General features: G+C 41.5%; 2 protein-coding genes across 2 annotated transcripts in view; one reads left to right on the forward strand and one right to left on the reverse strand.

Moving 5' to 3' along the window:
• Positions 1-1,565: 1,565 nt before the first annotated feature.
• USP6NL-AS1 (USP6NL antisense RNA 1) lies at positions 1,566-2,225 on the reverse strand. The gene has a single exon (XM_021696736.2). The coding sequence runs from the start codon at positions 2,223-2,225 to the stop codon at positions 1,566-1,568; it is 660 nt and encodes a 219-aa protein (XP_021552411.2).
• USP6NL (USP6 N-terminal like) overlaps positions 1,968-12,815 on the forward strand; it is a 185,444-nt gene continuing 174,596 nt past the window's right edge. Inside the window, exon 1 of the mRNA XM_021696682.1 lies at positions 1,968-2,110. The gene's annotated coding sequence lies outside the window, so the exon portion shown is untranslated. The remainder of the gene's footprint in view (positions 2,111-12,815) is intronic.

The following is a 12,815-nucleotide window of genomic DNA, read 5'->3' on the forward strand; positions in this document are numbered from 1 at the left end:
TTATATTGAAGTGACAGAACTCACTGGTGACACTTTGATTTGGGGGAAAAGGTGGGGATTTCTGAACTTTAACTGTATTAGAGTCAGACTGCTATTATTGAAGCATAAAATTGAATCAGTGGTGCTCATAATTAGGTCCAAAATAAAGTTTTAAAAAATTACCCATATAAGTTATGGAAAAAACATATCTGAAATTTCCACTTTATTTTGCCAAATAACCCTGTGGCCAGGGTTGTTCGTTCCAAAATCCCATTAACTCATTAAGTAGTGACTTGGGGTTCCTGTTTGATGATGTCTGCAGTGATGTCCCTTGAGTAACATTTCTCGTGTGTCTCTGTGGTTCCCAAGGTCTCCTTAAATGATAAGCACTCAGCCAGACATGGCCATTTAATTCAATAAACATTAATTGAGGACCTACAATGTGCAAAGCAAACTGCTGGTCCAGGGGGACTACAAAGCTGGATGAGTGGGGGCTCCTGCCTTTCAGAAATTCAGGTATCTCAATCTGGGTAATCGCTAATCAGAGCACTCCAGAACTTTTGGAGAAGTGTTTGGGTGTTGAAAAAGTTTCCCATGTCCTGCCAACTCTTGATCTGTTTTTACCCCAATTCATATATCCAGTTTTGGATCAGCCTTATTAAACGCTAGTCTTCACAAATCTGGTTTAAATGAATAGCCAAAGGGAAGTATTAATTTAAAGAGTATATGTGCGAGTAAGACCAACACTTGTGAGCTACAAGGAGCCTTGGTGACCATCGAAGACCCAGTCTTACGCAGTTAGTGAAGTTTGCATCCTTCAACAGAGGCTGTGATCCCACTTCCTCTGTCCATCCTCTGTTTCCATATTGCACCCAGCACCCAGTTTTTTGGTGTCCATTTTCACCAGCTGGAAAAAAGATAATGACAACCGTGCAGAGTTGCCAGCGTTAGTAACTCTAGTTCCTGGAATCAAGGACAGGAAGCCTTTGTTATTTGCACACCCTAACTTTTCTAGCTTCTATTGAATAAATCACTTAACTGTCAGCTAATTACAGTGTCGGAAAGTTTACATCATTCATCTTTTTATGGCACCTCTTAATGGAAGACTCTGGAGATTAAAACTCTTGACAATTTCCATGATATAAAAAAGGAAAGCTGACCTAGAGAAAGATGGGACAAAAGATGAACATTTGGGAAATTTTATGCAGCGATGGGATCTGAAACAGTAGCCTATTTAAAGTCGTGCTGATTTGAACACTTAAAGTTCCTGAAAAATGACAGAAATGTGATTTCTATAAGAAGCAATACCATTTTATTGAAGGAATGATCATTTTGCACCTACTAACTACCCGGTACTTGCTTGTTCCAGGTGATAACCTTATGAGGAAAGTACTATTATTATGTCACTTTACAGATGAAGAAACCAAGGCATAGAGAAAATCAGAGTGTCCAAGTTCTGACGGCTAGTAAGATGAGCCAGAAATGGAAAACGCGGCAATCTGGCTGCAGAGATCATGCTCTCGCCCACTACTCCATTGACCTCACCCCTGCTCGCACCCATCCCTTGACCTTTTCAATTGGACAGCTTAAGTGGGTCGTTTCCGCGCGCTGCCTCGAAGCCCCGCTTCAGGTTCAGGGTCTGCAGTGCGGAGCGGGTCCTTCTTCCCTCGGCCGCCGAGGGTCAGAGGCGCCGCTTCTCCCCCCAGGATCTCGGGGAGCTGCGCCCTCATCCCGCAGCCCTGGAAGCGCGCCCCCGTGGACAGCGGGAACGCGGGAGCGGCGCGCACGTGCCGCCGGGAAGAGGCCGCCCGGCCGCGCCAAGATGGCGGCGGCCGCGGCCGCAGCGGCGACGGTTGGCGGCGGCCCGTGAGGCGGGCGGGGCCGGCGGCGCGGAGGCGGGGTCCCGGGCGAGCCGCCCTGGGAGGCGGGGGCCGTTTCCATAGCGGCGGCAGGAGGTGTCGCGCCGGGGAACTTCCTGGTTCCCGGGCTCGGCTTCGCCGGGATCCTCTTGGAAGGGAAACAATGGGGCGGAGGGCACTGCGGTAGCCGCCGCCGCGCCGGGACCTGTTCGGCTGCCCCGACTCCCCGCTCTGCCCCGTCCCACAGCCTCCGCCGACGGGACCGGCCGGAGGTAACTTCATTTCCTCATCTCCCACCGCAGGGGGCCGGCCGGCCGGCGGCGGCGGTCTCCGGGGTTTCCTCCGGGCAGGGGCTGGGGTTGGCCCCGGGGAGCCGGACGCCGCCATTCCCGGCCCCGGGGAGGTGGACGGAGCTGCGGCTCCCTGCCTCAGCCGTCGAGGGTCAGGCTCCGGAAACGTGTGCGGGGCCGTCCTGGTGCCCCCTGGAACCTCGATCGTGGGGCTCTGCGGGAGTGATTGGCAGGCTGGCGGGCGCCGTGTGGGGGGCGCTGGGGCGCAGGGGGCGTGCGGGGAGGGTCTGTGGGGGACGTGCGCAGGGGGACCTGATGGCCGGTGAAGGGGGCGGGTGGAAAGGGCCAGGGTCTACCAGACCCGGGGGAAGGGGGAGCCCCGCTGCCTCCCCCTCCCCCGCGGAGCAAGCTCGGGTCCCCGGGAGACGTGTCTCCTTTGCAAGTTTCAGTTGCGTCCTGCGGAGTCCAAGTGGGCAGGACTGAGGCAAACTTCGTTCTTTTAAATTATTGCCTTCGTGCCGCGGAACTTTGTTTCGACTAGGCTAGAGGAGGATGGGGTGAAAGAGGGATCTGGAGAGCCTGGAAATCTGTGCGCCTTTGCAAAGTTTGCAGAGTAGTTTAGAGCTAACAGCCGTGTGATGGTGCAGCGTATCTAATGCGTGAGAATGGTTGCTCGCAGGTATTTTAATGCCAGGAAATTCGAGGAGTCTCTGAATCCACATTTCTATAAATTGAAAGACATTTCGGTAAATTGGGGATTAAGCTCTTTCCGCCTCCCCCCTCCCCCCGCCCCTTTCCCCGCATTTTAATCCACAGTTGATTTTTAGTCAGTAGACTTTAACAGCAGTGAAATGAGTCCCTTAGGGGACTGGGAAGGATGTTTGAATTGGGGCAATACCCAGTCATGGGAAATAATGTGACACAAATGGGAAAAAAGTGGGTACACGATCTAAAATATTTTGCTTGCTGGAAGAAAGCGATTTTAATCCTATATTAATCCATTTATAAATGGAATTAAGTCTGTAGCTCAGAAAAGTTGAACAGAACTTTAGAGATCATCGTGGCCAATCCCCTCATATGTTGAATCCCTGGGAAGTTCTATTAGAGGGAAGTCAGGGTACTTTTTTCTTTTGTGAAGTCATTTTAGTAAGAATTAAGCTAGCCAGCATCAAATGAACAGTGGTTTATTTGCTTTTCTCACTCTGTCAGACCCTAAAATTAAAAATATTTCTGAGTTTGCCATTTTTGATAATAAAGTTTGTAAACATAGTTTATGTTTTTACTTAAAATGAATATTGACCCTATATTGTATTCTACATAGGCAATTGAAATATGTCAACATATAAAAGAAAAAAAATGCTAATAAAATTATAAATTAACTTTTTAAAAGAAAACAGGTATCCTGAGTTAACAGAAATTCCTTTGCTGATTATATAAAGAATTAGTGAGTCCTCACAAAGGCATTTGAAGAAGCATCTTTTGCCAAACATTAAGAATTTGGGCCCTGAGTCTTGGTGTTTGTGCCTACTTACTGTTTTGAGCTAGCCTGTCAGACTCCCTGGTGTACTTTTTTTCTGAAAAGGATAGCCCATTACCAATTATAACAGTGTTTTGACAGTGTCCTCCCTAGGAGGACAACTGCCACTGGTTAAACAAGCCAGTAAGTAGAGTGTCAGCTTTGCCGCCATCTGTTAATTGACTGGTCATCCTTAGCATTTTTGGGGAACCAAGACAACTTCCTGGCAGGGCGCATTCAATGTGGGCCTCCAGTGCCAAGCAGAGGGTTGTACTGGTTAGTCTTGGCCACTATGTGCACATCTATCTAGAGTTCCTGTTATGTTTTGTAGCCTGTGAAGGTGGTTGAAAAAGAGACCAGTAAATTAAAGTTAGTGGCAAATTGAAAACAAAATTACTTTGGTAACTTTGGTTAAAATGTGCTAGGCATGTTAAGGCGGTCTGAAGCTGGCAGAACACTTTGCCACAACATTAAAAGTTTGGGAATTGCTACTTCACTTAGAGAGAAAGAGGCAGGTGATTACGTTTTCTGGTTTATGTTTGCAATTTCACTTTAACCATTCTTGTTTTGTTTTAGTGCAATGGTATTGTTATCAACACTATTCTGACCATTTATTACCAGAAAGTTATAGATTGTCCCTTCAGGGTGATTTTTGAAAGGCATATTGCATTTAGATGCAATTCACTTGTATTTAGGGTCTCTTTTTTTCTCCATTAAAAAGTATCTCACTTTTTACAGTGTAAGTCAATAAAAAAGTAGTATTAACTAGAAAGAAATCTGTCTTCTGCCACATTTCATTATAGTACATGGGGGTCAGAGCATGGGAATGAGAGTTGCAAACACTTGGATTCTCAACTAGTTTATGCCATTTCCATGTAAATAACTTGATTTTTCATGTAAATAATTTACTTTTTAAAGGCTTGTTTCTTTTGGGGCAGAATCATAAATGCAGATTTGTTCATTCAGCAAGTATTTCTTGAGTGCCTTCTGTGTACCTCATGACCTCACATGAGGTACCTTGTTTTCCACCACAGGGGCATCAGTCCTTTGAAGTAAAGTACAGGGAGCTATAAAACCTCTGACTAGGGAACCTAACCTGACTCAGGGGTGCCGGGGCAAGCTTTCCTGAGGAAGTGACTTGTAAGAGCTGAAGGATGGAGGAGATAGATGAAAAGGGGAGGGCAGTGGGTGAGACACTCTGAGGATAAGGGAAGAGCGTGTACACGGTGCCTGAAGAGTCTGTCATGGAGGTTAGAGAAGGATGCTTGTGCATGAGTTAGTTCCTCACACGGCTTGGCAGCAACCACAGTTCGTTCTGTAGAGAAGGCTCTTGGCACCATACTCCAGTCATCTGAATGAAGGGCTCAGTCTTGTTCCACAGCCATTATGGAAAGGGAGTCAGTCTAGTTGACTCTCGCCACAGTAGACCTGGAAATGACTCTCTGTACAATTTGGTGTCTAGTTTTTTTTTTTAACTCTGGCACCGTTCACTTGTGAGTTTCTGTATCTGAAAGACAGGAATTAAATGTTAAATAAGATTCTTTGATATCTTTACAGAGATACTATATGATATGAATATAGCATTTTGATTTAATTTTGCTAGCATTGTTTCTTTGGAAGCACTTAGGCTACCTCACTTAAAATATCTACTTCTCACAAAATGGTAGTAGCAATCCACCCTAAAAAAAAAAAATATATATATATATATATATTATATAAAAGTGGCAGGTAGTTTCATTTGCTTATAGGAAGATCAGGAGTGACTGGAGTTTCTCTTGTTTGCTTATGTGGTTTTGGCACTAAATAGATACTTAGTTATTCTCTGAAAGAGGTACATGTTGCACCTGTGTCTTGCTGACATTTGTGTGTGTAGAAAAAGTTGTAATTGTATCCTGGAATTTTCCTTTCACTAAATTAACAAGCGAATTAAAAAATATTAGAGTAATGTTTTTCATGAAATAAGTGAAAGAATATTGTTTTTAAGTTTCTTAATATGTTAAATTCAATAATTTTATATAGATCAGTAGTGGCAAATTAATATTTTATTATGGAATTAATGCAGTATTTATAAGCTAGTTGGCTCTCTGGGCTTTTGCTCCTGTTTCTTTTTATTTGGTTTGGACATTTTAATGCTTGTTAGCATATCTGTAGTAAGATAAGAAAAGAGAAGGTGAAATAAGATTTTGAGAAGTCAGTCACAATGGGAAAAAATTGAATAGATGTGGTTAAAATTTTATAAAAGTTAGGTATATGTGCATTGGCTAGATCTCTGTATTTTGCTTATGACTTATAAAAATGAATTGGCATACAATAACTATTGACATTAATGTTTAAAAATTAAAAAAAATCTATTTGTCTTACCTGTTTTTCATGTTTCTTTTTTCTCATTGTAGCTTTGTTTTGGATTGTCCTATTAGAGGTTTGTGGGCGGGTTGAGAGGAGAATGCATGGGGCACAAGTGCGGGGGGAGGGGCGGAGGGAGAGGGACAGAGAGAATCCCAAGCAGGCTCCACAGTCAGTGTGGAACCAGATGTGGGGTTTGATCTCACGACTCTGAAATCGTGACCAGAGCCGAAATCAAGAGTCAGATGCTTAACTGACTGAGCTACCCAGGTGCCCCTGGATTGTCTTTTTAAAAATGATTATTTCATTTACCTCTTTTTTATTAGCTTGGGATTATGTATTCCTTTGCTGTTCCTTAAGTGTTTGCCTAAGAAATTCTAATATGTTTTCTCAGCTTATCAGAGTGTAGTATTAATTGAGACTTCACTCTTTTTTCCAGAGAGTGAAACATTTTTTTTTTCTTTCTTCTTTTTTTAACCTATTTCGTTGTTAGTATGTTTTAAAATGCATATATGTTTTAAACCCCAAAGATGTATTTCTGTTGTTTTACACTGTTATAATTCAGTTAGACTTACTTCATTTTCTTTTCCTTCGTTCCTTCTTGTGTTACTGACCGTCCAACTGAAATAGTTTTCCTTCTGCCTGAAGAATACTCTTTAGTATTTTCTTTAAAATAGATATCGTATTGACAAATTTTCACACTTTTTGTTTGAGAATGTTTTTATTCCACCTGCATTCTTGAAAGATACATTTTGCTACGTATAGAATTCTAGACTAGGGATACATACATACGTATTAGTCCTTTGGAAAAGAGATTATTCTCTAATATTTGGCTTTGTTTCTATTGACAAGTCAATTATAGTTTATCACTTTTTTATTGGTAATTTGTTTCTCAGGCTATTTTTGAGATTTTCTTTTGTCTTTGGGTTTCAAATAATCCTCCCCTTTTTTGCTTGGGGTATATACCTTTTGATGCTGCGTCTGGATGTCTTTCATCAGTTTTGGATAGTTCTCAGCTATCATCTCTTCAAATATTGCTTCTTCCCCATTTTCTTGCTTGCTCTTTCTGGGACTTCAGTTCCATGGTGTCAGAGCTCACCAACTCCTGTATGTATTTCACTTGTCTTCTGTATTTTCCACTTTTTTGTTTTTTTTTCTGTTCTGGATATTTTCTTGTGGTCTGTCTTCCAGTTTACTAAGTTAGGCTTTACCTCTGTCCTAATCTGCTCTAAATGTTATTCTCCGGGTTCTTAATTTTGGTTAATTGTATTTTGCACTCTAGGATTTCAGTTTGGTTCCTTTGAAAATCTGCTGTGCCGCTTTCATAATTTCTAATTCCCTATCAAAATTTTCAAGCTTTGTGTATATCTCTTTGAACAGAGTAAGCTATCCCAAAGGTTTTTTCTGTGATCTTTTATTTCTTGAGGGGTCTTATATCCCTGTATGCCTGCTTATCTTTGATTGTGTACTGTTTATTCTATTTGAAAAAATATTTCTAGAAGTAATTATAGATTAGGTAAAGGCTTTTCTAGTTGCTTTTGCCAGGCACTTGGGATTACCTTTATTCAAACTGAGGTTTGTTTGTTTGTTTGTTTGTTTTGAGTCTATGCAAGGACTGGTTTAGTGTACTTCTGTGTTATCTCTTCTGGGATTCAGCTTTTTGGGGTCTTATTCTAAAGCAGGGGATGGCTCCCTTGGTGGATCTTGTACTTTGACATTTTGTCTTCCTTCCAGTTTTTTGATTAGGCAAGCATTTCCAGGAGGTAAGAAACCCCAGCATGCCCTGCTCCTCTTTGTTCTCTTGGACTCTGCCTGGTAATTCCTTATTACCTTGTCAGTTCTTTGATTACCATCCTACCCCACCTTTTTTTTTTTTTTTTTTTAAAGATTTTCTTTCTTTCTTTCTTTCTTTCTTTGACAGACAGAGAGCTTGCACAAGGAGGCAGAGCGGCAGGCAGAGGGAGAGGGAGAAGCAGGCTCCCTGCTGAGCAGAGAGTCCAACGTGGGGCTCGATCCCAGGGCCCTGGATCATGACCTGAGCTGAAGGCAGTCACTTAAGTGACTGAGCCACCCAGGTGCCCCCCCCACCCTTTTTAAGTTAAGGTATAATATACATATAATTGTACTAATCTTAAATATATGCCATGAAGAATTTTTATAAATGTAATGAAGTGTATAATCATATCCAGTTGTTCAGTACATAGAACATTTTTGCCACCCCAGAAGGCCCTGTCGCACTCCTTCACCATCCATACCACCTTCCTTCCCTGCCTCAGGTAACAATTACTCAGTTTTCTATTACCATAGACTAGTTTTGCGTTTTTTGGTTTTCTTGTCAAAATAGTATCACACAGTATGTTCTGTCTTGTGTCTGATCTGGCTTTTTTCATTCATCATTGTATAGTATCAATGAAATTCAGCTATGTTGTTGCACGTAGCAGTAGTGTTTCTCTTTTATTGCCCTGTAGTTGTTCTAGTTACTGTGGCACCTAAAAAATTGCCTCAAAACTCAGTGACGTAAACAGGGACAACATTTATTTTCTGCACAACACTGTAATTTGGGCATTGCTTGTCTTAGCTTCATTTGGTTTCAAGTAGGGCTGCTTGAAGGCTGGGCCTAATAGTATTTGAAGGTTTGCTCACATGTCTGGTTGATGACAGAAAGTGTGCTCACAGCTCAGTGGCAGTGTTCCAAGGGCTAGAGTCCTGCACCCACGTGCAGTGGGGAGAGGGGTGGAGAGCCCTTGAGCCAGACAGATGCTAGATTGCTTCTGATGACTTGGCTTTGAAGCTTAATGCAGTTTTACTTCCACTGCAGTCTATTCTTTGAAGCAGTTAAGAGCCTGCCTAGGTTTTTTAAAAAAGATTTTATTTATTTGATGGGGGTGGGGGGGGAGAGAGAGAGTTAGCACATGGTGGGGGAGGGGCAGAGGGAGAAGCAGACTCCCTGCTGAGTGGGGATCCCGATGTGGGGCTCCATCCCTGGACTCCGGGATTATGACCTGAGCCGGAGGCAGATGCTTAAACTGATTGAGCCACCCAGGCGCCCCTAAATAAATAAAATCTTAAAAAATATCATTTCAACTTATTTTTTTAAAAAATAAGACCTGAAAAAAGCTGAATCAGTACTAGTATACGTAAGATACTTAGTTTATCAAAGCATTTTTTCGTGCATAATCCCTTGACCATCCTGAGTGGTGGGTGGGTTGGAAATTTTAGCTCTCATTTTACAGTTGAAGAAACTGAGTCTCAGAGCAATGAAGTGACTTGATCTGAAGTCCTGAGCTGGTTAATGGCAGAGCTGTACCTCTTGCATCTAGGACTTCTTACATGTTGAGTGATTTTCTTGCAAGGCTCACATTTACTGAATTCCAGATTTTATTGACTACATGAATTTTCCTCTCTTCAACTTTATGTATTTACATTTTATGGCCATAAAATGCATAAAAGCACAGGGTCTTTGCATGAGCTGAAGCTGAAGCTCTTCACTCCCATTTCCCTTACAGTACTTTTGTCCTGGATGTGTTTGGTTAGCGGCAAGATGGCTTGGACCAGGTTTGTCTTGATTTTTTATCTTAAGCCCCTTGAGAAGTTTTTGCATATTGTCTAGCTGAATAAGTATTTATTGAATGTATGGATGGATTCTTGTGTTTAGAATCTAACTAGAGATAGTCTGGAATTTTTAGCTGACTTTTTAAATGATGCCAGGCCTCTGAAAATCAGATATATTGTATCCTTCATTTTAGCTTTTATCTGTAGAGCTCAGGCATTATGTGCAGTTCTGATAGTATGTATCAACTGCATTAGGCGAATACAACATGTGAACAAATTACAAGCAGCTTTTGAAAGGTTTTGCCTCTGTAACTGTAAGTAAGGAAGTTTCGGAAAGGACATTTGTTTTTTTTTTTTTTTTTTTGATTTTATTTATTTATTTGACAGAGAGATACAGCAGGAGAGGGAACACAAGCAGGGGGAGGGGGAGAGGGAGAAGCAGGCTTCCCCTGAGCATGGAGCTCAATGGAGGGCTCCATCCCAGGACCCTGGGATCATGACTTGAGCTGAAGGCAGACGCTTAACGACTGAGCCACCCAGGCACTCCAGGACGTTTGTTTTTCTAAATACCTATAAGTTGACCTGTTTACCAGTGTATAGCTACTAGAATTTGATAAGTCCTTGTGGAAACCTAACTCAAATTCTACCTGCAGAAGGGGAAATTAGACCTCATTCTTATCTGATGCTTCATTAACATACACGTGTAAACAAACCGAGGAAATCAAATGATTTCACGTTTCGCCCATCTCATTCTCTGATCTTATTAGCAGGAAGTACGTTGTTGATTTAGTGAATAGGATAAACAAACCTCTTTTCTCTCTAGCAATGATAGAAGATTGCTTTACTTCTCTTGAGCTGGGAAAATATTTAAAGCTGTTCAAATTTAGCATTGTGTTTCAGGGAGTATAAATTGCAGAAAGAGCATTTTTTATAGAATGACCAAGAATTGGGAAAGTACAGTGGGGAGACTTTCTACATCAATGAATGATGAGTTTAATATTAACTGAAGTTATTTCTTTATCCGAATGAGAAGGCATTACCTGGGAATGTGCCTTGACATATATATTTGAACTAATGAACTATGAATCTGAATTAAGAAAAAAGGTAGTAGAATTACAATGATGTAAGTTTCACAGGGATAGGACCTTTGTTTTGTTCTTGGCTGTGTCTCCAGAGCCTAGAACATTGCCTGGCTCATAATAGCTGCTCAGTAAATATTTATTGAATGAATAGTAAATTTCTATATTATTTATCTGTTTTAAATTTAAAAACCTAACATTAATCATTTAAGTGTTTGTTTTTAACCCTTTGGGAAATAAATTTAAATTGGTTGAGGCATCATTTCTGATAATTCTTTTTTTTTTTTTTTTTAAAGATTTTATTTATTTATTTGAGAGAGAGAAAGAGAGAGAGCACATGAGAGGGGGGAGGGTTAGAGGGAGAAGCAGACCCCCTGCCGAGCAGGGAGCCCGATGCGGGACTCGATCCAGGGACTCCAGGATCATGACCTGAGCCGAAGGCAGTGGCTTAACCAACTGAGCCACCCAGGCGCCCTCTGATAATTCTTGCTGACTGTGAGAAAGTTGCATAAAGTACATTGCTGAGCACTCATTGACTCCGACATTAAATTTTCTTGAGACATTTAAAAATGGATACATGAGGGCGCCTGGGTGGTTCAGTTGGTTGGGCGACTGCCTTCGGCTCAGGTCATGATCCTGGAGTCCCGGGATCGAGTCCCGCATCGGGCTCCCTGCTCGGCAGGGAGTCTGCTTCTCCCTCGGACCCTCCCCCCTCTCATGCTCTATCTCATTCTCTCTCTCAAATAAATAAATAAAATCTTTAAAACAAAACAAAACAAAAAGAATACATCCTATTCCGAATGCAGCTTAGGATATTTCAAAAAAAAAAATGGATACATGAGAGTCCATTACATGTAAATTACCAACAGTTCATTTAGTCCATCCCTTACTATTGGACATTTAAGTTGTTCATAATTTTTTTTTCCTGTTACAAATAATGCTTCAATGAAGGAAATTTTCTTAAGCTCTTTCTTGGGATGGCAGTTCAACACATAGCAGTGTTGCAAAACAGGATCTAGGAATTTCTACTAGAAAATGAACTTGGGGGGCGCCTGGGTGGCTCAGTTGGTTAAGCGACTGCCTTCGGCTCAGGTCATGATCCCGGAGTCCCGGGATCGAGTCCCACGTCGGGCTCCCTGCTCAGCAGGGAGTCTGCTTCTCCCTCTGACCCTCCTCCCTCTCATGCTCTCTGTCTCTCATTCTCTCTCTCACAAATAAATAAAATCTTAAAAAAAAAAAAAAAAGGCAACCATTTAAAAAAAAAAAAAAAGAAAATGAACTTGGATTGTACAACTCTGAGGGTGAGATCAGAAGCTTTCGTGATCAGACAGCAGAGTTCAGCCAGCACAAATGATAACAATTCTTTGCTGCTTTTATGCGTGGATAATGTATAATCATCAGTCTTTGCACATGAAAGCTCTCTTGCAATTTGTAGTAGAGCTGCCTCTCACTTGGTATTGTCTTTTACTTTTAAAGAATGAATGAGTCACTACAACTCTTTCTGCCTCTTAATCATAGTTTAAAGATTACAAATGCATTTAACTCCTTTATATAGGTGAGAACACATGTTATGTTACGTTTTTTTTTAAAACATATTTATTTATTTATTTATTTGAGAGAGAGAATGAGCAGGGCAGGGGCAGAGGGAGAAGCAGGCTCCCCACTGAGCAGGGAGCCCGACATCGGGGCTCGATCCCAGGACCCTGGGACACTTAACCGACTGAGCCACCCAGCAGCCCCATGTGGTGTTCCTTTTATTTATAATCATTTCACTTATGAATTTTATTGGGAGATTTTTTTGCTTTTTCATATTAAAATATCAAAATATTATATTCATACAAAAAGCTATGTGTAATGTGTGTTACGTAATGGTGTCCATACTGTCCGCTCCTTCAACTTAAGTGATAGAACATTATCAATACCCTCTTGGATCACATTTTCCTGCTTCTCTTCCTCTATCCCACTCCTTGTTCTGAGGAAACCAGCAGCCTCAACGTTAGGGTCTAGCATTCTCTTGCTTTTCTGCATAGTTACAGTATATGTGTGTATGTCCCTAAACAACTTATTGTTAATTTTACGTATTTTGGAAATTTATGTAAATGGTATCAGTATGTGTGTGTGTATGTTCACAAATTTAGTGAGTAAAGTTTTCTAGTAAAACTAAAACTCACAAATTTAATTTGCATTTAAAGTTAAT

The sequence above is a fragment of the Neomonachus schauinslandi genome, chromosome 5 (genome assembly GCF_002201575.2).
Source record: "Neomonachus schauinslandi chromosome 5, ASM220157v2, whole genome shotgun sequence".
NCBI lineage: Eukaryota > Metazoa > Chordata > Mammalia > Carnivora > Phocidae > Neomonachus > Neomonachus schauinslandi.

Excerpts from the sequence above, each read along its gene's own strand:
- USP6NL-AS1 (XM_021696736.2), bottom strand. The coding sequence starts at position 2,225 with ATGGCGGCGTCCGGCTCCCCGGGGCCAACCCCAGCCCCTGCCCGGAGG.